The sequence below is a fragment of the Phodopus roborovskii genome, unplaced genomic scaffold (assembly GCF_943737965.1).
Source record: "Phodopus roborovskii unplaced genomic scaffold, PHOROB, whole genome shotgun sequence".
Classification (NCBI taxonomy): domain Eukaryota; kingdom Metazoa; phylum Chordata; class Mammalia; order Rodentia; family Cricetidae; genus Phodopus; species Phodopus roborovskii.
In genome coordinates, this window is record NW_026126516.1 from 6,079,355 (window position 1) to 6,105,983 (window position 26,629).

At 38.9% G+C, this 26,629-nt stretch overlaps 1 protein-coding gene across 4 annotated transcripts in view; it reads left to right on the forward strand.

Annotated features, from left to right (window-relative positions):
• Positions 1–26,629, forward strand: part of Papola (poly(A) polymerase alpha) — a 52,505-nt gene that overhangs the window by 11,643 nt on the left and 14,233 nt on the right. For all 4 annotated transcript variants that reach the window (XM_051196561.1, XM_051196563.1, XM_051196560.1 and 1 more), the window contains exons 2-16: positions 1,827–2,000; positions 2,899–2,965; positions 5,501–5,582; positions 6,911–7,020; positions 7,558–7,611; positions 8,754–8,865; positions 9,493–9,582; positions 9,673–9,811; positions 11,291–11,363; positions 12,559–12,679; positions 13,471–13,555; positions 18,847–18,900; positions 19,313–19,432; positions 20,847–20,956; positions 23,833–23,954. In XM_051196561.1, coding sequence (XP_051052518.1) covers positions 1,827–2,000; positions 2,899–2,965; positions 5,501–5,582; positions 6,911–7,020; positions 7,558–7,611; positions 8,754–8,865; positions 9,493–9,582; positions 9,673–9,811; positions 11,291–11,363; positions 12,559–12,679; positions 13,471–13,555; positions 18,847–18,900; positions 19,313–19,432; positions 20,847–20,956; positions 23,833–23,954 — 1,513 coding nt within the window. The remainder of the gene's footprint in view (positions 1–1,826; positions 2,001–2,898; positions 2,966–5,500; positions 5,583–6,910; positions 7,021–7,557; positions 7,612–8,753; positions 8,866–9,492; positions 9,583–9,672; positions 9,812–11,290; positions 11,364–12,558; positions 12,680–13,470; positions 13,556–18,846; positions 18,901–19,312; positions 19,433–20,846; positions 20,957–23,832; positions 23,955–26,629) is intronic.

Genomic DNA, 26,629 nt, shown 5'->3' on the forward strand with positions numbered 1-26,629 from the left:
GGACTTCACCTTGCACGTGTGAAAGCTCCCTACTTGAGTTTATGAGAGCTGGGCACAGTGGCACAGTCTCATCTTAGCACACCTGGTCTGAAGCAGGAAGGTGACAATAGCAGCTTAGCATGGGCTAATGGCAAAGTCTTATCTCAAAACTAAAAGCAAACATTATGTATGATGGAATTTATAATCCTGGCACAGTCATGGAAGACTGTAGTTGGAGAATCTCAGTGGAGTAATGAGTTGCATGCTGATCAGTTGTGTGGGCCGTGGGTGAGTGTGTTAAGGTTGAGATACTTAGACTTGGGGAGGGTGACAAAACAGCATCTTCTAAGTAGCTATCTCAGCCTGTCTGCAGCTCATCATCATTTTGCCTCAGCTCCTGTTAGTTGGCTTCCGGGGTTACCTTTCTGCTATATCAGTTTTGAAAGAAATTTTGTAACTGTTGACTAAATGAAAACATGTAGAGGTTAAGACATGAATTCAGTTAGATTAGCAATATCTTAATCATAGATTCTATGTAATTTTGAAAAATAAAATCCTTAGACTTTTAGATTTAAGAAAATGCTTAGTATTTGAGTAGATTCTTAGCTTTTAGAAGGAACACTGCAACCCAGCAAATAGCACATTTGAGTAGAGCAGGTTGAAGAGATTGAAGGGGATGGATTTCATTGATGCAGAAGAGAAATCAGATTCTTATTTACTCAATTAATGTGACTCCAATCTGAATGAAAGCTGACACAGCACTTAGGTAGATCAGGGCACAATGATTAGAAGACACACAACATAATAGGTTAGTGGTCAGTGACAGGCAGGATGGGATTCCTGGCATGCTTATGTCTGTGTTGGTATCAGGAGACAAAAGCAGAGCCCAGTGGATCTGTACATAAAACTGTCCTGGCATTTAATGCATAACATTCATCAAGTGTAACCTTCTAAAAATGTGTCAGAAACTTAGTGTGAGTGCAGCTCTTTCTTCAAGTTGGATTTGTATGCTATTTGCCCCATTCACTACTTGTGTCATCCATTGAGTCACATGGTAAGATTCAGTGAGTATCTTATGTCAAAAAATATCATTTCCTTTTCCTTTATTGAGACAGGGTCTCATTTTGTAGACCAGGTTTTGTATTGACAATCTTGTCTCCACATTCTGAGTGCTGGAATTACAGTACACCAGATGCCCAGTTGAAACAGCCCCCCTCCCTCCCGTGTTTATCAAGACTTTAGAAATAACAGTACAAGAAGACTTCTTGTTAAATCTGTAAAGATTTATTTTCTGTCTTGCATGTTCTCTGCCAGTGTGTCAATCTGGATTCTTTCATTTATTTTGGTGTTTCAGTGACTGATGTTAAAGTTCCTGGGGGAGGAGAAATAAGTACTTTGGATGGAGTACATAGAGATGTATTTTGTTGTAAAGCAAAATGTCTTTGAAAGTTAAAATTTTGAGCTGAGCAAGGTGATCCATGCCTTTAGTTGTAGCATTCTGGGGCTAAGGCAAGTAGGTAGAGTTCATGGCCAGCCTGGGTTGCATTGTATTCCTGTCTGAAAAGGAAGTACAGGGGTGGTGGTGGGGTTGAGGGGAGGCAGAGGCAGGCAGAGTTCTGTGAGTTTGAGGCCAGCCTGGTCTACAAAGCAAGTTCTAGGACAGCTAGGACTGTTACATGGAGAAACCCTGTCCCCCCCCTCCCCAAAAAGTACAAGTTTGGGGAACATGACAAGGATCAGCTGTTTCGAAGCACATTTTACTGAAGTACCTATTCCAGTCATACTGATTAATTTCAAATCATAGAATTTTTTGGCAGTAAAGAAAGTTTATCCAATTCCATTTTTAGTCCAGTTACAACGCAGGGATCACAACAAACGCAGCCGCCACAGAGGCACTATGGCATTACCTCTCCTATCAGCTTAGCAGCCCCCAAGGAGACTGACTGCCTACTCACACAGAAACTCATCGAGACTCTGAAGCCCTTTGGGGTCTTTGAAGAAGAAGAGGAACTGCAGCGCAGGTAAGATGTGTGTGCTGTGTGTGTGTGTGTGTGTGTGTGTGTGTGTGTGTGTAAGATGGGCATACTCATTGAATTTTGAGTCAGTTCTCCACTCAACTCCATAGATCAGCTTACTCTGAATGCTTTGTTTCACACAAGTTGGTACTCTCTCCAGTATGGGAGCAGAGCAGTCATGGTTAGGGATTAAACATTGCATATTGGGCAAGTGCTCTACTGCTGAGCTGCCCTTAGCTCAATGTAAATTGCTTGATGGCTGGAGATGGCTTAGTGGTTAAGAACCCTGGCTGCTCTTACAGGACCTGGGTTTCATTTCCAGTTCCACTTGGTAGTTTTCACCCATCTATAACTCCAGTCTCAGGGAATCCAGTGCCCTCTTTTGGCCTCTGTAGGTACAAAACACATATGTGGTACACAGACATACAAGCAGGCAAAACACCTATACACATAAAATTTTAAGAAATAATAATTTTCTGATTACTTTTGGTTGTATGTGGGATTGTCAGGAGAAAAAGAAATTCTTTAACCAGGGTAAATATGAAATATTTTAACCTATATATCTGTACAAATGTATAACTACATGTCTGATCTCTTAAAAAATGCGAATTTTGAGACTGGATGTGGTGGCCCACACCTTTAATCCCAGTACTGGTGAGGCCAGCCTGGATTACATAGCAAAACCCAATTCATAAACAAATGAAAGAAATAAAATATACTATGGTAGCATATGCCTATAATTCTAGCACCTGGGTAGAAGTTGGAGGGAGGATTATGAGTTCTAGGCCAACTTGGACTATGGTATAAGACAATGTCTCAAAATATGAGAGCAAAAGTAAAACTTAGCCACTTATTTGTAACTTAATCTGTAATAATGAATAACTTGGTAATTACTTGTCAACAGGATTTTAATTTTGGGAAAATTAAATAACCTGGTGAAAGAATGGATACGAGAAATCAGTGAAAGCAAGGTAAGTGATGCACAGACCCAGCTGTCCCATATCAGTTGGCCCTACTGGAGTGGAGTCAGTCTTTTTGTGGTTTGTTTGGTTTTTGAGTTGGGGGTTAGCTGTGTGTTGTTACTCTGGAGCTCACTATATAGACCAGGCTGTCCTAAAACACAGAGGCTCACTTGCCCCCAGATTCCTGAGTGCTAGGGCTAGGTAGGTGTGCCACCACACCAAATTCTTTTTATTCTTAAAATGTTTTTCAAGTTTGTTATTTTGAAAGAAGCTAACTGAAATTAGTGACTTAAAAAAACAAAAAACAAACAACCAAAAAAAAAAAAAAACAAAAACAAAAAAACAACAGTGCTCTCTGATTACAGCATTTTAAAGTTGGAGCCAGAAATTGTGAACTACTGCCATTCTTCCAAGAATTCCCCCCATTAAGGTGGACTTGCATTGGTCAGCAGTCTCCACTACTTGGAAGGTGGAGATAGAAGGATTGAGAATTTGAGGTTAGCCTGGCCTGTGTTATGTGACCGATTAGAAATCAAACAATAAAAGAGGTTTAAAAAGGGTTACTATTGCCAGGAGGTAGTGGTGCATGCCTTTAATTGCATCACAAGTGGATGTCTGAGTTCAAGGCCAACCTGGTCTACAAAACAAGTTTGAGGACAGTACTGAATCTTAACTGTTTTGTTAAAAGTCCTGGAATAACTTGTTTGTTTTTAATTGTGTATGTGTACGGGTGTTTTGCCTATCGTGTGTGGTGCTTGACGAGGCCAGAGAGCTGAACCTGGGTCTTCTGAAACAGCAGCCAGTACTCTTAACCACTAAGCCTTTTCTAGCCCCTTTTGTGGTGTTTTTTTTTCTTTCTCTTTATTGGAAAAGTTTTTAGCTTTAGGTGCTCAGATATCCAAAACAACATAAGTTTTTAGTTAACGATATTTCTCTGAATTCATGACCCTTTGACTGTACTCATTCACACAATTAAGGAAGTCCATTGGTAGGCTTAGTGGTAAAGGAAAAATGTTTTTAGAGCTGTGAGGAATGTATTTGACACATTTTTAAAAGTTCCATAAATAGCAGTAATTTTTCTGCTGTAATCGAAAGTGCATCCTTAATTTATATGCACTTTCTATATGATGGGAGAACCAAGGAAAGAAAGATTGTGAGGACAGAGAAGGCATTAACTTAAGGAAAAGTCAAGATCACTTTGTTTTAGGTAAATTGATAGTGTTTATATATTTTAAATGGAGGTTAGTGGTCCTTCTTTCTCAGCCTGCCAAGTACTGGATGTACAGTTGTATGACACCACACCAGATTTGAACTAACAACTGTTATTTATTCAGATGTTGGTGGTCTTTATATTTACTGTTTTTGAACTTTGTGTAGCCTTAGTTTTAGCATAGCTATCTTAGAACTCTTTATGTAGATCATTAGGCTGGCTCAAACTCACAGAGATCTGCCTGCCTCTGCCTCCCAAGTGTTGGGTCTTTATTTATTGAGGCAAGATCTTGCTGTGTAGTCTAGACTGGCTTTTCTTGGCTTCCTGAGAGCTAAGATTGTAAGTGTTGGGCCATTGTGCCTGGCAAATGAGTGAATTTTGATAAAGTTCTGTGTGTTGTTCCTGGGAAGAGCCCCAGGTTTAAGAAAAATAGTTTGGCTTAACAGAATGAGTCTCATTCCTCTCTGGTTTGGTTTGTGTTTTGTGAATAGCTTGACTCTGAGTGACAAGTTGAAAATGGAGCCTCATAAGGTGAGGCCTGTGGTTTTCCATCCATCCATTAAGTTTTGCAGTGCTGACCTGGTAGCTCAGGCTGACATGGTACCAGAGGCAGTCTTACTGTTAATAGTTTTAGATCTCATGATTCTTTTTTTTTGGGGGGGGGGAGGCTCCCATAAATCTTTTATTTCAAACCTTTATTACATTTATTTTGTGTGTGGGTGTGTGGGGAGCTCAAAGGATAATTTGCTGGAGTTGGTTCCTTCTACCTTGTGTGCCCTGGGGATTAGTTACCCATGTTGTTAGGCAAAGTGCCTTTGTGTACTGATTGATTTTGGTGAGCCTGTTTTCATGTATTGTAAGATAGGGTGTCTTATAGGCAGGCTGACCTATGGATGGATGGATAGATAGATTTTGGAGGACAACCATGAATTTTGACCCTCCTGCTACCTCCCCAGTGCTGAGGATTATAGGTGTGTGCCACCATCCCAGTTTTATGTAGTTGTTGGAGGAGATCAACCCAGGACTCAATGTATGCTGGGCAAGTGCTCTGCCGCCTGTGCCACACCTCCTGCTACTGATGCTTTTTTAAAGTTAAACAATATTTTATCAATAACATTTTTATAATTCCAGGACTTTGGATATTGAGGCAAATGCATTGTGACTTTGAGGTCAACCTGGCTACATACAGTTAAGAACTTGTCTTAAACAACCAGAAAGGACCCCATCACCACCACCACCACACACACTACATTAGCAAATAACACATAAGCTGTTATGTCATTTGTAGTGTTTTTCCTGATACTTTACTGACAATCATTGTTTTTGTTCAACAGAATCTTCCACAATCTGTAATTGAAAATGTTGGAGGAAAAATTTTTACATTTGGATCCTACAGACTAGGAGTACATACGAAAGGTAGGTAATGAGTTAGTAGAACTTTTATTTCTTAAGACTATGACAGCTTTTTATGAGTCACACACAAGCTTAGATTAGCAAGGAAATTCAGATGGAGCCTTCTATACCTGATGTCTATAATGCAGTGGAGTATAGTTCAGCTGCCCAGTGGAGTAAGCTACATTTTCTGTATTGAACAGCATTTAGCTGGCTTCTTTATGCACAGCAGCTCCCAGTATGGTTTGTGGACAGTATTTTTTGTAGATTCCTTTTTCCTGTTTGAAGTGTATCACTGTATATGAGAAGAGTCAAAGCTCTAAGAAAGTCTTGTCACTTTCTTGTCCATAGCTACTGGGTATCACATTGAATATTTACTTTTTTTCTTTTAAAAAAACTGTGTGTGCACCACATGTGTGACAGGTATCTGCAGAAGCCACAAAGGAGCAGATGTCCTGGATCTGGAGTGTAGTAAAGACTGGTGTGAGCCTCATGTAGGTGTTGGGAACGGATGTTGGGTGCTCTGCACCACCAAGCCACCTCAGCAGCCCCGGTAGTAGTAACTGGGTTCTTAATCTTCAATATCTTATTTATCCCTTAAAGTAATTTCACTCTCACAAAAACCCTGTCTCCAAAGAGCCAGAGTCTTAAAAGAGACAGAACCAGTGCATACAAGAGGTTGCACTCTGAAGCCATGCGAAAGCCTCGGCACTGTTCTCTTGGTCTTATTGTTCTGTCCAGCTATAGTATGTTTACTTTGGATAGAGATAGTCCTGTGTGCCTTGTAGGGTGCACTGCGGCTCTTGAATTGACCTGATTCTGTGGAGATCTCTCCATTCAAGATTTTAGTTTACTACTTTCAGCAGAGAAGCTCTGTGTATCAGTGAAAAGGACATAGAGGAAAACTGTGTGTGTGTGTGTGTGTGTGTGTGTGTGTGTTTTGTTTTGTTTTGTTTTGTTTTTTTGAGACTGTTTCTCTGTGTAACCCTGGCTGTCTTGGAACTAACTCTGCTTGCCTCTGCTTCCCGAGTGCTGGGTTTAAAGGTGTGTGCTGCCACCACCTGGCATGTGGTTTAAGAATGACATCATGACCAAGGATAAATGCTCCCTAGGAAAGTCCTGGCTCATCCTTATTTTGATTTGTATGTGGAGTCCAATTTAAATCCAGTGTGTCTGAAGAAAAGCATGCCCATCAGTTAGCATTATGCTTCCTCGATGGTTGGTGTGTTTGTTGGGGGGGGTTAAGTTCTAGAACTTCCGCATATCCTGTCACTGTCAAATCCTGTTACTGCTAAGACACAAGGCATTTTCTTTGTGCTACTGTGTGATGCCTGACTTCTTCTTTTCTTAAGGTGCTGATATTGATGCGTTGTGTGTTGCACCAAGACATGTTGATCGGAGTGACTTTTTCACCTCATTCTATGATAAGTTGAAGTTACAAGAAGAAGTAAAAGACTTAAGAGTACGTAAATGTTGAAGCAAGAAAGGAAGGGTTAAAAAATATTCTTTAGTCCTTGGAGAGAAATTTGTGTTACAGGGAGAGCACTTGGCATACATTTACCTTGTGTATTTTACAAAACTAGAATAAACATGGAAACTCCTTAGACATTGGGAGATAAAAGCAAACACAATGAATAATAAATAGTATAAGAGCAGCCACATTTCCTATGACAGAAATGAAGGTTTTCTTTTTGAGTGTTAAAAGTTCATTGTTAAGAACTTACTTTTTGTTGGGCATTATGCTAAATTATGTTGAAGCAATTTGAAGTGCCTTGTTTTAAAAAGTAACAATAATAGCCACATGTAACACACCTGTTGTAATCTGGGATCTTGAGTAGAGGCAGGAGGATCATAAGTTCTAGGTATTTTCAGCTGGGTGGCTGGTGTGAATCTGGTGTGGACAAATGAGACCCTAGCTCAGACATACTGAAAACACTGGAGGCAGGTATGTGGGCTTATGATGCAGCTTCAGGGACTAAACGTGTTTACTTTCCTCCAGGCTGTTGAAGAGGCATTTGTACCAGTTATCAAACTCTGTTTTGATGGAATAGAGGTAAGATCTAGTTCTAGCAGGCAGCTTTTGGTATGGACTGTCCTGGATTTGGGTCAGTGTAGATAAAAATTTGATTGCTAGTAGGAATTTGTGAGTTGGTTGATATATATATATTTGTCATTGAAACGGGTGCCTGTTCTTATAGATTATGTGTTAGGTTCTTTTCTAACAGCAAGTGGAAGTGTGAGCTGAAGCAGAGGACTCAGAACTGGAAGCTGCTGCAGAACAGTTCTGTGATATTTTGTTCCCATGTGAATTTACACAGTTTGGCTTTTGAGGGAGCTTTGCTCTTTATGCTAATTTCCCTAGATACTTTGAAAGATGGGGGCCATGTGAGCTGGCAGTGCTTTAAGGACTTTGGTAGTAGAGTTAGTTAGTGCCCTGTCCTGGGGCTTGCCTCTCCTGCTGCCTCTGGGGAGCACAGAAGGCTGTGGTGCAGGGCTGTTCCTTGGTAATGTTACTTCTGTTGTTAGATTAATGATGATAATGTTTACTGATTGTAAAACCTGAAATACTGAGTGATAACTTGCTGTGTTTTTTTTGTTTGTTTTATTAAAGTAATGTAACTTGGGTTACTTTTAGAATTGCTATTGATTTTAATAAGTCAAAAAAATGTTAAATTTGGGTAAGATTTAAATTTATGCAATTTTTTTATTTGTAGCCAATATTTAATATAAAACTAATTAAAATACAAGGTGACATTCCATTTACCTGCTGGTTTTGCTTTCTTATGGGAAAATTAATGAGTGTTCAAGCTCCTTTCTGAGGTCAATGCTAGTGTATCTGTGCCACCCCAGACAGTCCTCTGTTGCCCCCCCCCCCCAAAAAAAGTAGGAGGGGCAAACATCACGGGGGGGGGGCTAACTCCCCTCAAAGTACTTATCTTATGTTTTGCCCCTTTAAATAAGCAGCCAGGTTATGGCTCCTACAGATGTGGGATATGATAGGTTCTATTTCGTATCACAATTCCTATGTTTTAGCCTCTGATTAATGTCTGTCTGTAGTGTGGGCTTCTTGTGAGCCCATTGTAACCATTGCAACATTCATGGTTGATGAGAGGGTTTTAAGAATTTTTTTAAAAGTAGAAATGCCTTAAAAGTAGTTTGACAGATGTGGAATGTTAGATTTTATTTTTGTTTTAGATTGATATTTTGTTTGCAAGATTAGCACTGCAGACTATTCCAGAAGATTTGGATCTACGAGATGACAGTCTGCTTAAAAACCTAGATATAAGATGCATAAGAAGCCTTAATGGTATGTAAAAGCCTGCTTTTGTGGAGTTAGAAGGCTTTTTTTTTTTTTTTTTATAAATCAAATACTTAGCAGCAGTTTTTAAAATACATGGCTTGTAATGAAATTATTTGTAGACAGTGTCTCATAGCTTATTTGCTCACTGACCTTAGGTTTCCCTGTTATTAATGGTATGTGAGATCCTAAAAAGATTGCCATTTATTGTTGCTAGTAATTAAGGTTTTATTGTGTAGCTGTCGTTAATTTTTACTTGTTAGTTGCTTTATAATGTTATCAGATGAGTGGAAAGGGTTTTCTCTTTAAAAAAAAAAAGTTAGGATAGCTCATTATTAGTCAGTACTTTGGGATGACTGTTGGAAGCTTAGGTGGACTATTAACTCCTGGAAAGAAAAAAATTCCCGATATGAGTTGCAAGTTTGAGTTTGGTAACACTACTATAGTGTGTTTGTTTTGGTTTAGGATGATACTTGGGACAGGAACTAACTACCTGACTTCATTCCTTTTAACTACTTAATCACATACTCATTCTACCAAATAAGGTTTTAATTTGAGGATAGTCTTAGAAAATTGAGTGGCACTATCATACCTTTGGTGGCTTAATGTTCTGTTTCTCTCACTCCTGTTAATCAGGTTGCAGGGTAACCGATGAGATTTTACATCTAGTACCAAACATTGACAACTTCAGGTTAACTCTGAGAGCCATCAAACTGTGGGCCAAACGTGAGTTCAGAATTTGTTGGCTAGCTTATTAAAAACATTTAAGGTCTTCGTCAACACTAACTTATCTTTTTGCTTTTCCCTTACCAACAGGGCACAACATCTATTCCAATATATTAGGTTTCCTCGGTGGTGTTTCCTGGGCTATGCTAGTAGCAAGAACTTGCCAGCTTTATCCAAATGCAATAGCATCAACTCTTGTACATAAATTTTTCTTGGTATTTTCTAAATGGTATGTTTTTAGATTATATTACAATAAAATTGATTGTAGACACTGAAGTTTAGTCTTATTTCTATGACATTTCTACAGCTGGTTTCAGATTCCAATTTTAGTTTGTGGGCTGAGGGTGTAGTAGCTCAGTTGCAGAGTGCTTGCCTGGTATTCAAGGCCTTGTGTTCAGTCACCAGTACCGACAAAAACCAAGCCAGGTTTAGTTCAAGATACAGCTACCATTTGGGAAGAGACTTGGTACATGAAAAGGCAAACCTAAATTTCACTTCTTTCCCCTAGTTCTGCCAGGGTTATAAGGCAGATAATACCTATGCTACGCATGTGAGCCTACCCTCCAAATAAACTCTGAACTTCAGCTATTACAATGTGTGCTGACACCAGATGTGTTAATAGGTTGCTTAGAACTTACACACACCACTGCTTTCATTCGGAATGCTTCTAAATCCATAGGCCATTGTTTTTGTGATTGTGTTTTGCTTTTTACTTTCAGCTGTTTGTTATATTGGCAAAAACCTTAAAGGTGTCACTTTTTATAAGCATTTTTTAAAAGAAAGATACAATAAGTGACTGAGAAACACATGCAGTCTCTGAATCTTTGAGACATGTTAGTTCAGAAGAGATTCATTAAAGTTTCCTAATAAAGATGTGCATGTTAGTGAATTTTGCTTTAAGAAAAGCCCAAGATACTGCCAATTTGTGGTGGTTGCCTTGACCCAAAATGTGAGGCTTTTAATCAGGTTATCTTAAAAAGATTTGTCTTATATATTTTCATTCAGTTCCTTCCTTTCTTCCATGTGAAAACAGAATTGTTGCTTTGTAGTCACTGTAACAGTTAGACTCCAAGGATATAATTTATAATTACACTGGCTGCTTTCCAGTTTAGTTCTGTTGCTTTGACTTTGTCATGTAGAGTGAGGTGTGATAAGATCAGAGACTTAGAACTTCTAAGGTGGCACACAAACATTTAATAAGCCAGCTTCATTTATACCAGGACAGCATTTTTTAAATCTTTGATCTCTGACTGAAGTTGAATTCATAGTGTATTTTTTAACATTGCTGTATTATATGTAGTACTATATGGGAAGCACTGTCCTTGTTGACTTTGACAGTTACCCCAGCTCTTTGAGTCAGAAGTAACTTCTCATGTGTCCGTGGATGGAATTATTGTGAAGACAGTATTTTTTTTTCCTCTGAATAGGATTAACCTTGTTAAAGGTTGAGGTGAACACATTAGATGCTTTGAGATGACACCTTTTTATTTGCATAGAGCTTTATTAGTTCCTTGATGGCAGAGCAGGTGTTTGCTGTGAGTTTGAGAAAACCATCAAATGATTCATTTTCTAGAGGAAATGAGTGAGAGGCTATGGTGCATGTGAGTGAATGAAGTAGGGTCACATTCACAAATGCTGTATGTTTAACAATTACGTTTAGATGCTAATGTCCAGTAGTCTTATCAAGTGCTACAATCTTTTTGAACAGGGAATGGCCAAATCCAGTGCTATTGAAACAGCCTGAAGAATGCAATCTTAATTTGCCTGTGTGGGACCCAAGGGTTAGTGTATTATTTTTTCCCCTACAAATTCACACTGTTCAATAACAAAAGTCACCTGCATAGACTTCCAGGAGGCTGCCCAGTCCTACAAACGTGGACTTACTCATAGCACCCTTGTTCTAGATGACCTGCTCTCTAATTTCCCCTGGTGTGAGAAGTATAATGATGTGCCTTGTAAACCACATCTAATGTACACGGTTGACACAGATTTCACTAACAACTCATTCCATAGAGAACTATCTTGTAAGTCAAAGTTGTGTGGGTGTTTGTGCTTTTAAAAAAAAAAAAATAATAAAAGGATACTAAAAATCCCTGCATATTTTTTATTTGATCTAAGTATTTTATTGAAATTGGCTTGTTATAGAAAGCTCTTACATAGTGTTTCTATATAGCAGATGGCTCCTAAGCACTATTGCAGTGACCGTGCTATAATTGTAAAAACTTGTTAAGATGTTTCAGAGATACAGAAATGTGTTGGCTGAGGAAGAGTATCCATTTTGTTGAGATGTGACAGATAGCACTTACTGCTTATACTTTTTAGGTGTTAGTAACATGAGCTTTACTAATTGATAAAAGGAATTCATTTAAATTAAAACTTTGCATATTTTGAGATTATTTTTTAAATTAATTTGTTATTTATTACAATGTCAGAGTCTTTTAATTTATTCGGGCTCTGCCCCAAGCTATGTGCTTTTAATTTGCCTAAGCTAAAGGCATTAGGAAGAGTGACTTGTTGCCTCTGTGGGAATGAACTACTTAGTGTACAGATAAGTAGTCACTAAACAGCCTATTGTCTCACTAGCCCAGAGCTGTTCCACCCTTGTTAATAAGCTTAAGGTTCTGATCGCCGTAAGTTTAGGTCAGTCTTATCTTGTTTAAATTGAATTTATAAGTAAGAACACTTAAAAGTGTAATTCTGCAGGCACCCTCATTTATGCTGCTGAATAAGGGAAAGCAGTAGATTTGCAACTACATCTTTCTGTTTTGCTTTGTTTTTGCCCAGCAGGTACTGTTGACTAGATCTCTCATTCTGTAAAAAGTTTCTATAAAACAGTCTCCTGACATGGTTTTTATTTCTCAACTCCAGCTATGATGAAGTAAAATGTAATCATTGGTTCAGTTTAACAAGGGGTAAAAGTCCAAGTGTCTGTTTTATATATACTTGAAGAAACTGATTGGCTGTTGTTGTATGTAGGTAAACCCCAGTGATAGGTACCATCTTATGCCTATAATTACACCAGCATACCCACAGCAGAACTCCACGTACAATGTGTCCGTTTCAACACGGATGGTCATGGTTGAGGAGTTTAAACAAGGTAAGTGTTTCTGCTTCTGCTCTACTTTATACATGAAGGTCTGTCTACTGTTGCAGACCTAACAGTTAGCTAGTTGTGCAATTTAACTGAATTGCCAAACTGGATTTGTACATTTATTTTTCATCACATTGCAGTTTTAGTGGTTTTCTATGACAGAATTGTTGGAAAATGAAGATACACTTAAGACTCGAACATTATGTCTTGGTTCAGGGCTATATCACAGCTTTTGCCATTTGGTCTTCATGAGTGATATATGGCTTTTTATACTCTTAGGAAAGAACTTAGACTGTGCCTGGGGCCCAAAACTCTGCCTTTGAGAAGATCCTTGACTTGAGGCTTTAATTTATTAAAATGTAAAGCTATTGCTAATTGCTATTTTAATTCTTCAGAGAACCAAGATGGCTGAAGATGTCAGGTAGAAAAGTCTAGGTTGTCTTCAGCCTTGTTAAGTACTCTTGACTTTGTTTAAGGAAGGTTTCTTGGCACATTAGAGATAGCGGTAACTTATTTTTTAAAAAGGCAAAAACATCCTATGAGGGACCTTTCTTTCTCAGGTAACTACTGTGCTTCTGTTTGAACAAGCCTTCCTGTAAGCATGGCATTTTATTAATAATGGTACTTTACCGGGAATGTGGCTCTCGGAATTCTCCAGTGCTTTTTTCCAGTAAAATAAACCTTCTGTTTGCTAATGTTTAAGATTATAGTGAATGCATGTGGTATGTTTAAAATTATTTAAAATTCTAGATTTCTAGGTTGAAACATACAAATATTCTAATATGTTTTTAATTTAGGTCTTGCTATCACTGATGAAATTTTGCTGAGTAAGGCAGAGTGGTCCAAACTTTTTGAAGCTCCAAACTTCTTTCAGAAGTACAAGTATGTATTTTAAGGCATGTCAGCCATGTTGCTCTTACGTAGTGGTTTAACAGTGGCATATGTGGTATCTCCTTGCCAGACAGTGACCTTTGGAGTCTCTCTCTGGTGTCTGTAGAGCTTTCCTTACTGTCACAAAGGAGTTAGCATTTTCAGTACCTTTTTCCCACCTTCTTTATCAGTGCTCTGTGTCAGCCTTAGAGTCCTGTTGCTTATTGAACTAGCATTCCTACTGTATGCCCCCAGCCTCAGTTCTAGGTGTGTCACCTGTCACCAGGACAGCCTGCACCTTAGCAAGCAGGTGAGCTTTTTATCTAGTATTAGTTCTCTCACAAGAAACTTCTTACATTTAATTCTGACAACTTAACCAGGGTAACATGCAGAGATTCAATGAAATGTCAGTGTTTGGCTGATTTAATGTTATAAGTAATTAGTAGCACATCATTAACCTATTTCCCCCTTTCAAAAATATGTCTGCAGTTTTCTAACAATTTAAGTGGGTATAATTTCTATTAATGTCTTTGATATAATGCTTTAACACCTTAAAGGTTGAAAGCCTCATGAATTGTGTTGTGTTGAAAAATGTAAGTTACAATAAATCTTAAAGAAAGAACTAAAACAAAATATGGACTCGAACTTTTATTTTGCCCTGGGCTGATAAATGAGCAAAGTCCCACTTAAATTTTTGCTTCAATGCTTGAGACTTTCCTGACCATTTGATTTTGTGTTGGATTGTGTTTTGTTACAATAATTTAAGCAAAATTATTTTATACTTTTCCCAAATTAAAAGTAAGAATGATGACCTTCATGATGTCTCCGTGTTTTGTTTCTGTATTTGCATGAGAAAGCAGTGATGGAGCCAGTTTAACTGTTGTGTCTGGGAACACTGTGTTGTCAGTAAGTTGTAGAAGTAGCATAGTATCAGAGTGCTTGAGTTTCATTGCTCATTCTCTAGATTTTACTTTCCATTGGCAGTAATTGTTTTTTAATGTCGAGAAAATGACCAATGAGCATTTTAACAATCCTATGCCAACATTTGAAAACTACCATGCACAAGACATAGTTACATTGAAAAAATAAGGACCAGTGTTCTTCAAACATGAGCACTTCCATAATTAACAAGAGCTGGAGAAGGGGACTTGTGATTCAGCAGCTTCTTGTACTTTCTCTCAAGCTTCTATACACTGACACCGCTGGTACTCGGGAAAGGTTCTGGTGGCTCTTCAGTACACCTGAGTCTTTGCTGTAGCACCTGGAAGGTTCTGTCTGGCAAAAGATTGTTAATACTTAACACTTGAGGCAGACTGGTTTTTTTTTTTTTTTTTTTTTAATGGTTTTTCCTTTTAATGGCTTTTATTTGTATCTTTGGAGCCCATCTCAGAACTCATTCTATAGACCAGACTGGCCTTGAACTCACAGAGATCACCTGCCCCTGCCAGACTTTTTGTTTTGCTTTTAAAGACTAGAAAGAGGAAGATGTAGCAATTCTAAGCCCTGAGTGTCCTGGCAAATGTAAGATCTGCTCTGCACTAATGTCCTTCAAGACACACTGGGGACTGACTGTCTCAGACTCACGGAACTCAGAATCTAGTAGTTTAAATGTGTCTTCATATGAAACACCAGTTGTGCTGTAACCTGAAGTGGAGATGGAGTTACTAGTTTGCTGTAACTGAAAAGTTGGTTGAGTTTTTTTGTGTGAAGCATGCCTTCTTGAAAGTACTACCTTTTCTTTATTTAGGATTTTAAATTGTGTGAAATACCCCTGTTATTCGTGGAAGGGAGGGGGACCATAGAGGTGAACTACCCACTTAGAAGTGGGACAGGCATCAGCCGGGATAAAGAGTGACATTGTTCTTTAAATTCTCAAGCTTTTAAGAAATACTCTTTCAAGATTGTTAATAGCAAATCCTGGACATTACGAAATGTGAATGATAGTTATTTTAGGCATTGTGTCTCACTAGAACTAAGGAGAGGTATACCAGGGAAATAAGTGTAGTGATACATGTATAAAAATTTAGCCTTACAACTGGTTATGAAATCTGGGTTTGGTGGGACACATGTGTAATCTTAGTACTTGAGAGGGGAAGACGGGGGACCAAGATTCAAGGCCAGCCTGAGCTGCCTAGCAAGTTCCAAATCAACTTGGGATACATGATTTCCCACCCCACTCCCCCGAAAATCAGCAACATATTTTAAAATAGTGTACTGTAATTCTTGATTATGGATTTAAAGAGAAAGGATTTTGACTAAGAGATAGGTTTTTCTTTCAGTGCTTGGTATGTGAATTATGATCTACCCAGGTAAAGTATCAAGATGAAATGCCCAAGAAACCTACTTACGAAATGCTTGTTTGGTAAATAACTTTTATAGTATAACTATAACTTTTATAGTATAACAATTAAAGTATTCTTAGAACTACTGGCTGAAGGTACATTTTTTAGCCCCAGAACATTTTTACATAATTTTAATTCATTTGGTCATCCTATGTTGTGTGTGTGTGTGTATGTAAAAATCTAAAACTTTAGGGAAAAGGTAATGACAATTACATTAAACTTAGATTTTCCTTGGAGATACTCAAGCTAGCTGTTGCCTGCCAGAGTACCACATTTTAGGAACAACAAAATAGTCTAGAATAGTCTAGAAATCCTGGTCGGAGGGACCTTGGGAATTAAATACTAGTTCTGGTTTTTTTTCATGCAGAGTTTGGAGGTAGAAGAATACTCATGAGTTATGAGCACTGGCTCTGAAGTTCAATTTCCAGGACCCCTTGGCACTTCACAGCTGTCTGTAATAACAGTTCCAGGGCATCAGACACCCTCTTCTGGTCTCTGTGGGTGATGCATGCACACGGTGCACAGACAAACATGCAGGCCAAATACCCATAAATACCCATACACATAAAAGTAAAATATATAAAAATGTAGGTAGATTTTTAGAAAGTTAATTGGAGATTTTTAGTTTCTTGTAGAAGTTTTGCATTTCTAGTGAATCATGTAAAATATTTGTAGCTTCTTTTTTTTTTTGGGGGGGGGGCGTTTCGAGACAGGGTTTTCTCTGCATTGATTGCTTTGGAGTCTGTCCTGGAACTAGCTCTGTAGACCAGGCTGGACTTGAACTCACAGCAATCCATCTACCTCTGCCTCCCGAGTGCTGGGATTAAAGGCATGCTCCACCAATGCGCGATGTAGCTTAGTTATTTTAAACTTTTTATATAATTTGTCTAAATATAGCTGCATATAGCTTTTACCCATAAATCTTGTTATATTTACATGAAAGTATGTACATGTTTCTAAATTAGTACATGTTTCTGAATTAGTCTTATTGAACTATAGGCTTCAAAATTTGAATTTGAAATTTGAATTGCCAACAAAATTAGTTCAAATAGATTGTATACATTTATAAATAGCATTGTGCTTCAGTTAATTTTTGTTGAAGACTCAGGTGATCAATAAGAATATTTTCCAGGCAGTGAGGGAAAAATTTGTTGTTGCTTGGGGAGTGATGCTGGTAATTGGTGAAGGTTTAAGCGAGGATGAAGTGCCTGTCCAGCCTGGGTACTAAGTCCAACTTAACTGACGGAGAAAAGCTGTGCTGTATACAGCTTTGGCAGCTTGATGCTTGTGAGGGTCTGGGTGTATGCCCAGGATTTATACTTAGGTGTCCCTTCTGTCACCTGCTATAATTGATCTCCCCTCCCCATGATGAGGTCACTTCTTTGCAATGTGGTTAAGCTTGCCAGGTTTTTCTTGGTATGTATGATTCTTAGATTGAGCTTCTCTGTACACAAAATACATGAACTTTTAGTGCTTTTACATGACTGCTGACTATATTTGGCTTGTTTTGAACTAATGCTGACCAAATGGAGAAGGATGTATTCATTTCTGTGAATGTGGACTACATGACTCCATAGCTACATATATTCCATATATTTTATAGATGCCTCATCCTTGTGTGTCTTGGGTCTTTGTATGTTTTTATCTATTTGATTTTACAACTTTCTGTTAATGTAGTTAATTTGACACCACTTTTACACACAAAGACACACACACACACACTCATCTACTGTCCAGGTGGCAGTTAACTCCTAGAGCTGTGTTTAGAGTTGCAAAGTTTTGAAAAATATGAACTACCTTTTCATTGATGGATTCTTCATAGGCATATGGCTTAAGAAAAATGTTTTAATTCATCAGACTGTAACATACAGTTTTGTATGTTTTTTGTTTTTGTTTTTTAAAATCTGGTTGGTTGCTTTGTCTTGCAAAATGTGAGCAAGCACCAACTTTTCGAGGACTAGCCTATACTGGTATTTTCCTGTCTAGTATCCACTAGGTACGGATGGCATTTTGCTTTTGAGGTAAAGTTTTTGTTTTATGGTTGTTTTGAGACAGGATTTCTTTGTGTTAACAGCCTTGGCTGTCCTGGAACTTGCTTTGTAGACCAGGCTGGCCTTGAACTCACAGAGATCTACCTGTCTCTGCCTCCTGAGTGCTTGGATTAAAGGTGTGCACCACCATGCCCAGCTGAGGTAACGTTTTTTTTGTAATATGTAAAACTCAGCTTACATTACAAGAGGACTATGCAGTGATTTATTCAGTTATTTTAGTGCAAGAGAAAGGAATTTTCTACTAATTTAATAGTAATGGCTTTTTAAAAGTTATGAGTAGATTCTTGCTCATAGATGGTGCTATTTTTTTTTTGGTGTGGGGGAACTTGGCATTTTAAATGAGACATAAGTTCTGCGTAGGAATCACTTTCTATACTCTCAGGGTGGTAGGTAGCCGCATCTCTGTTGCAAGGGTTTTTATACCATTCATTTGGGTGGTTTGAGGGCATGGTTCCAGATCTAGTTAGATTGATAAGTACCCAAAACCTGATGTGTACAATGTTAACTTTTGTAATATGTATACTAGTGGTTGTTTTTGTGTCAAGAGCCTCCCCCTTTGTTTCCATGAAAAGATTTTCCGTAGATTGTTTTCTACGGAGTGCTTTTGTTGATTTTATAGTAGAATACTCTGCTTGAGTGTTGAGCAAAATTACCACTTAATGTTTTCTCAGCCTTCAAAATTCAGCTTCTCTTTTGGTAATTATTCATAGTTTGCTGTAGAAAATCCAACTTGCCAATAGTGAAAACTTGGGATTTAGCTTATATGATTTTATGTGCACACTAATTACAAACTCATTTGCTGAATGAATGTTGGTTTATAAAATGTGAGGAAGTTTATTACATTATGGTTATAAGATCCAACACAAAGCACATAAATAAAATAAATAGCATGTTGTCTTTATCTTCAAAGGCATTATATTGTACTTCTAGCAAGTGCGCCCACGGAAAAGCAGCGTCTGGAATGGTAAGTAGTAACAGGGGTCTTAAACGAATCTGATAGATAGCTCAGCACACAGGCCTGGGGGGCATCTGTTCCTAAAGAAGCTTGTACACCTCGGCCGAAAGACTCACAGCTCACTTCTTGATTGCACTTCCGTTGCTTGGCTTACCTTGCTGATGTTTACACCTGGGATATCTCTCCTAACTTTCTGTTTGGATGAAGTTACCTAGTTTTCTTTTTTTCATCCATTTTGGCACTTTTTTGTTAGATCCTAAGTCTCAGTTTTATCTTTAGGTGAAATAGTTCAGTCATTTGAACTGCCTTGGTACGTGTATTATATACAATACTTATATTACCTTTTTACACGCACGAAAACTTGATTTGCATATTTAATTTTTAATAGAATCTGTCATTAATATCAATGATGTTTGTCCAGGGTGGGCTTGGTGGAATCAAAAATCCGCATCCTGGTTGGAAGCTTGGAGAAAAATGAGTTTATTACACTGGCTCATGTGAACCCCCAGTCATTTCCAGCCCCCAAGGAAAACCCTGACAAGTAAGCATGCTTCTCATTGAATCCCATTTTTCTGTCCTTCCAACTTAGTTTGATTTTGATTATGGTTTTTGAGACATGGTTTTGCTTGTAGCCCAGAGTGACCTGGAACTTGTGATCTTCATCTCTCAGCCTGGTCCTTTCTGTGCATACAGGTGTATGCCACCCCATACTGCCATAGGGAGATTGTGGGAGGCTTTGCTATTTGCCTATGACTTGTCTGCAGCTTACTTTTTTGGTGGAGATGGGGAGGTTGGGTAAGGATCCATAGGTAATCTGTTGACTGTATATGTATCTGAAGTTGTTTGATTTTTAATTTGCTCACTTTTCTCTGTTTCTTTTGTAAAGAATTATGCCTTAGTTGTCTTCCTCTTCCTTTATTATTTTTGGGTAGAGCATAAATCTTTTGCTGATTATTAATTTAGTATTTATATCAGTGTTTTTCCTCATCAGAAATATTCAAGACTTTCTTGAGAATTAGCAGTGAAATAAAATTACTTTCTCTGTAATAGTCCCTGATGGTGAAGTTTTTTTTTTTTTTTATCTCATTAGGTATTGATAGTCTAGATCTGTCCTAATAACAATTTTGATTATTCCATATTCCTCCAGTTTTATGTAATAGTTGTAACAAACATCTGTCTTTCCTGTTTATTTTAAGGGAAGATGTTTTGATTTAAACTTTCAAATATCTGGTACATGATGGTATGTGGACCATTGCAGAGATTGGCACGTTTTAAAAGCAGGCTCACCTTTTTGTTTAGGGTCTTAGAAGTCAGCTTCCATTCTTGCTCCTTCACACTTGCAAGATAGAGCAATTCAGTGATAAACTTTGATCAGAAAGCAGAGTTAAGGGTCATGAGTTTACTCAAAATTATTTTAGAATATTCTGATGAAATTTTACTTCTTTAGATTCAGATAAAGGAAATATTTGAATTTATTTGAGATAGGGTCGTGTGTAGCCCAGTCCAATCTCAATCTAGTAATCCTCCTGCCTCAGCCTCCGAAATGCTAGCATTAACCACACAGGGCTATTTAGAGAGTATGGATTTGGGTAGGTGGTGGTGGTGGGGCTAGTATTTTGAGACAGGGACTCTTCACTATGTAGCTCTGTCTGTGCTATAACTGTACCAGGCTGGCCTCCAACTCACCAAGATCTGACTGCTTCTGCCTCCCAAGTGCTGGGGTTAAAGGTATATGTCTCCATGACCGGCAAAAAGTACATATTTTTGTATGTAGAAAATCCTGTTCTTTTTATTTGTTTTTTTATTCCAGACTTTTCCAAAAAGCATGCTTCCCTATATACTATTTTGAACATATTTAACCAATTTTCATACCTTTAATAATTTAGACTCATTATCAATCCATTGACAGCCGTGTGCTTCTGAATACTAATGGCTTGTGGTAATGTTCTTTGCAGGGAAGAATTCCGCACAATGTGGGTGATTGGATTAGTGTTTAAAAAAACTGAAAACTCTGAAAATCTCAGTGTGGACCTGACCTATGATATTCAGTCTTTCACAGATACAGGTAAGAGCTGCTTGAATGATGAATGAACTTTTAAATTTTCTTAATGTATATAGTTAATAGTGTTCTTTGTAGTGAGCGACTATTGAACAATGATCATTAACACAATTGTAATGGATTCAGCAGTGGTGGACAGTGTTGTCCAAATCTGTGTGATTTCAAGGAATTTGTGGGCCGCCCAGGAATAGCGGTATGACTTACCAGTATATACTTTAAAACATATTATTAGCATTTTTACTTTTCCCACTCAGTTTTCCTTTCTGAAAATTGATTTAACATTTAAAAAGAGTTTTCAAAAGGGAGAGGCATCAAAATGGAGATAATTTGTTAAAGAATCACTTTGACACCAACTGTCATGAGGAGAGGTAATATTCTGTTGTCTGCTAATTTTCTCTCTGGAGTTTGGGTTACTCGTGGTCAGCCACAACCTATAAATAGTACATAGAAAACTTGGTAAAACCCAGTATGCTCCTGCTCTGACCTGCCAGGGAAGTGATGAGCCCTGTTTCTAGCAGAACCGTATTCTCTATGCTACTCTCTGTTAGTTACTTAGTATGTGTGAAACAGTGTATGGAAGGCCACTGGCTAGGAGGGTATATGAACAATTCCAGGCATGAGCAGATAGAACTGAGCAAATTCCATAGTTCTCTTATTACTGTTAACTTGGTCTAGACATGGGAATCCTGTCAAGGCCCATTATCTGAGAGGCATGCAAGCCTTTTAAAATTTACCATGTAAGTTGCTTTTGAGACTGCCTGTTTGTGTAAGGTACCCTGCTGAGACACCATGGGTCTACCGCAAAATGGCCATGCTGTCTCAAGTTGCTGTCTAGTTCATGCAGAAGGAAAGTACATTATTGTAATCTTCTCTTACCCCCATCATCTGTATACTTTTCGACTAGGAAGGTAATAAAGTTGGGGAATAATGTTCCCAGCCCAGTCAAGAGCTTAGTTCATTAATTATGCAAGGAAGGCTTGGCATTTAGGCAGCAATGGATACAGGCCAAATAGCTACAGCTAGTTAGGATCAGGGTTTCTTTCAAAAATATTTTGTGAGGGTTTATTTTATGTGTGTGGGTCTTTTGCATACATGTGTATATGTGTACTTTGTGCCTGGTGTCTAAAAAAGCCAGAAGAGGGTATCAAAGCCCCTGAAACAGTTGAGTTGTGGATGGTTGGGAGCTGCTGGGTGGGCACTGGGAGCTGCTGAGCTGTCTCTCTAACCCCAGAATGTTTCCTAGCTTAGTGCTGCTGGCAATCTCAGCAGTTTAGGGGATTACAGGTAGGGGAGCATGACTTTGCCCATATCCTCCCTCTCTGCCCTCGGCTTTTGTGGTTCCTGCTCAAGCTGTGTGGTTCTTGGGGATTTTTCCCTGAAATACGATTGGCCCCGGGTACTCTTTGCTCACCCTTGCACTAAAGTCATTTGTTTTGGGCATAGGGTTTTTGCTTTGTAGTGTAGACTGACCCGGGACTGGATCAGGGCTTAGGTTGTCACTACCTGCTCCTCCTTTCTTCATAGTCCTGACCTCTACCTGACAGTTTGCAGTAACTCAGCTCTCTCCTCTCCACTGCGCTCTATAGCTTGCCTGTGCTTCTGCTCTTTCTCCAGCTTCTACACGGTGGTTTTAGGAGTGTGCAACCAGTATTTGCTGCTGTATGCTTGTTTGACTGAGTTTCCCCCCCCTTTTTTATATATATATATAAATATGTATATATATTTATATATATATAGCCCAGACTGCCCTTGAACATACTTTGTAGTTTAGGGGTCTTTCAGTTCATGACTTCATGACTAAGTGTTGAACTCACAGGTGCTGCACCACAGAACCCCACTTGATATTCCTATTGTTAGGCCCTGTGATCTAAATAATTTGTATTTACTCATGTTATCTTCTTTTTGAGCCTGTATGAACCCCAATGTTTATTTTCCATAATAGAACATAAATTTTCTTTTTTAAGATTGGGTGGGGGGAGACAGAGTTTCTATTATGTAGATCTGGTTGACCTGGAACTCAGTGTAGACCAGGCTGGCCTTGAAGTCCCAGAGATCTGTCTGCTTCTTCCCCTCTGCCTATGGAGTGCTGGGATTAAAGGTGTACCATACATCTCCTGGTTTTAAGATTTTATTTAAGTTATTTGTATCTGTGTGTAGAAGTGTGTTTGAGGGGCTGCAGGTGCTCATGGAAAAGGGGTTTGGATCCCCTGGAGTTGGAGTTACAGGTGACTGAGAACTGTTTGAGGTTGGTTCTAGAATCTAGATTGAGGTCCTTTGCATGAGCAGCACTGGCTTTTAACAGCCAAGAATCTCCAGCCCACATGGCTTGAGAGATGTCTTCAGTGTTGCTCCTTTTTGTTGACCTTTGCTGTGTTGTAGGTGGTGTTTGTCAGGATTACAGTCTGAGACTAGGTGACTAATGGCAATAGGCACAGTTGTGCAGAACACTTTAAATTCTGGTGTTTACTAAACAGTTATTCTTGTTGTTTATTAGCACCTAGAGCAGTGGGTCTCAACATTCCTAATACAGGACCCTTTAATACAGTTTGTAATGTTGTGGTGACCCCCCCCTCCATAAAGCTATTTTGTTACTGTTTCATAACTAATTTTGCTAATATTATAAATTATAATGTGGATATCTGATATGCAACCGCCAAAGGGATCCAAACCCACAGGTTGAGAACCACTGACCTAGAGAGCTAGTGTGCTAAAGGATTTAGTGTGCATTGCTCTATTTCCGCTTGCCCGCCAGTGGATTGCATTAGACCAGGGACAGGTGTGTGTTTGTGGGGGGTCTACACCCGTGCTGCTTTCTTCTGAATGACTTGTTGCCTGCCTTCATTAAATGTTTCTGTTCTTTGTAACAATGTCTGGTTGTGTAGTTTATAGGCAAGCAATAAACAGCAAGATGTTTGAATTGGATATGAAGATTGCAGCAATGCATGTGAAAAGAAAGCAACTCCATCAGCTGCTACCTAGTCATGTGCTTCAAAAAAAGAAAAAGGTAAGTTAGGAAGAAGTCCGGCAGCACCACCAGTATGCCGTGCTTTGTGCACTTTGCCTACAGGTGTTTAGAACTCAGCATCTGTTGTGGAGGTCATTAACTGAGGACAGTATTTCACTGTCAGTGAAATCTCACTCTCACCACTTGGCTTGTGTGTATTTGTCTCATGACTAGAAAGAGGTTAACATGCTGCCTGACCCTAAGTTTTATATTAACCCATATTTTCAGAGAAGGAAAAACAAACAAACAAAAAAACACCTTTATTCTTAACCATTTAAAGTTCCATGTGGCCGGGCAGTGCTGCCACACACCTTTAATCCCAGCACTCAGGAGGCAGAGGCAGGTGGATCTCTGTGAGTTCAAGATCAGCCTGGTCTACAAGAGCTAATTCCAGGACAGGCTCCAAAGCCACAGAGAAATCATGTCTCGAAAAACAAAAACATGAAAAAGTTCACATGGCCTTCTAAACTTTTAAAAGAACAGATTTGAAGCCGGGAGGTGGTGGTGCTTACCCTTAATCCCAGCAGCAAAGGAAGGTGGATCTCTGGGAGTCTGAGGTTATCCTGGTCTACAGAGTAAGTGCCTGGGCTTCAAAGCTACAGAGAAACTCTGTCTCAAAAACTCAAAACCAAACAAAAACTGTCACTCAGTGCTTAATTAAATTGTACTTTTATAAAAGGAGTAGGTGTGTTTTTAAACACTGAGGATGGGCTGGCAAGATGGTTCAATGGGTAGTTCACCATTGACCTATGCTCAGTCCCTGGGCCCTGGGGACCTACATGGTCGAAAGAAGTGACTCCTTCGAGTTGTCCTTCAATTTCCATCCATGCTGTGGTGCTCTCTTCTCTTTCTCTGAAACTAATCAACTGAAAAAAATAAAGTGAAGAGTCGTACATGGGACTAGGGACGTATGGTAGTTGGTAGAGGGTACCTATCGTGCATTGAGTCCTGGGTTTGAGCCCCAGCACTGCATAAACCAGGCATGTTGAAACATAAGCCTGTCATCGTCCAGTTCGTATAGGATACATGATATCTGCCTCCCCCCCAAAAAAAAAAATGTTACTGTATTTTGCACTGTGACAAACCCCTGTATTTCTAGAAGTAAGAAGGATTGCAAGACGAGGTGGCTTAAGCTATAGGTAGCAGATTCTAGGCCAGTCAGGGCTATGTGACACCATTTGTACAGTAATTTTAAGTAGTTATAAAGAATGTCACTGGTCACCTGAGGTGTAGTACCTTGTTCTGGTGCTCATGTTTTTAATAAGAAGGCAGTGTTTTACCTAGACCAAATGACTTGGACTTTTGCCTGGTCTATTGTAGATACTCAACCTTCTTACAGTTGTGACCCTTTAATACAGTCAGTCCTTCATTGTGCTGGCCCCCAACCATGAAATTGTTCTTGTTGCCACTGCGTAACTGTAATTTTGATACTGTTATGAGTCATACTGTAAATATCTGTGTTCTGATGGTGTTAGGTGACCCCTGTGAAAGGGTCCTTTGATGCCAGAAGAGTCTCTGGCCATAGGTAGAGAACTGCCATGCTAGCTGCTGTTGTTATTAATGCCAAGATCACTTACATTTAGGGTAGGCACATACACGTCTAAAGTGATAGTTTCAGGTACCGTTTTGTCGGTTTTATACCTCAGGTTGGCCTCAGATTTACAGACCTCTTGCCTTGGTTTCCTGACTGCTGGAATTAATTCCCTACACTTGGCACAGTAAGGAAACGCCCATTTTCCAATTGCTTAAATATGAGTTAGGTCCTCTTCACTGGCTTTCAGTGGTGCTGAAGACCAAACTTGGGATCCTGATAGCAACTGGTTAAAAGATGTGCATTGCCGTGTAAGGTTATTTTTGACTATGCATTTTTAAAAACTCCTAACAGACAATTTTCACATACCACAGATTCCTATTACTTTTAAAGTCTTACTATTAAATGACTGTTGAACTAAATGATATACGGCTTTAATTGGGTTTTCCTCTTCAGTTTATCCATGTACTTCAGACTGTATTGTTAGTTACTAGAGGAACCAGCAGAGTAACTGATGGAATCTGTGTATTTATACAGACTGCTGGGTGTGTAGACTGTCACTTGTGTTTAGAGGTTTGTCACCAGGATTGTTTTTTGTTGACTGTATTTTGTACAGCTGTAGTTAGATCCCATCTACTCCCGTTTGAAGTATAGTTCAGGTTAGCCTGAACTATAGACAGATATGTCTATGTGTCCTGTGTCCCCTCTAAAAAAAGGGACAGTAATCATTATATTACAGATCTCATGTTTTCAAGGATCTTTGTTGATAAGAGTAATGATTCCTAAAATTCAGAATGTAATCCTCGGGGACCTCTGGTTTAGAATCCTCCTGTCTCAGCCTGCTAACTGTTGGAAGTACATGTGGGTACCACCACATAATTACTTACATAATTTCTGTTTGTTGTGGGGTAACTAGAAACTTGTATGTTATGCTGGGTTTGGTGTATGCCTACAATTCCAACTACTTGGGAGGAAATTAGGAGAATGAGACAGGAGGATTAACCGAGCCCAGAGACTAAGGCAAACATGGGCAACAATGTGCCTTATTTTATTTAAACACAAGATTTCTCTGTATCCCTAGCTGCAGCTTTGTCTGTAGACCAGAGCAGGCTCCGGTTCTGATCCTGCTACCTCTGCCCTTTGT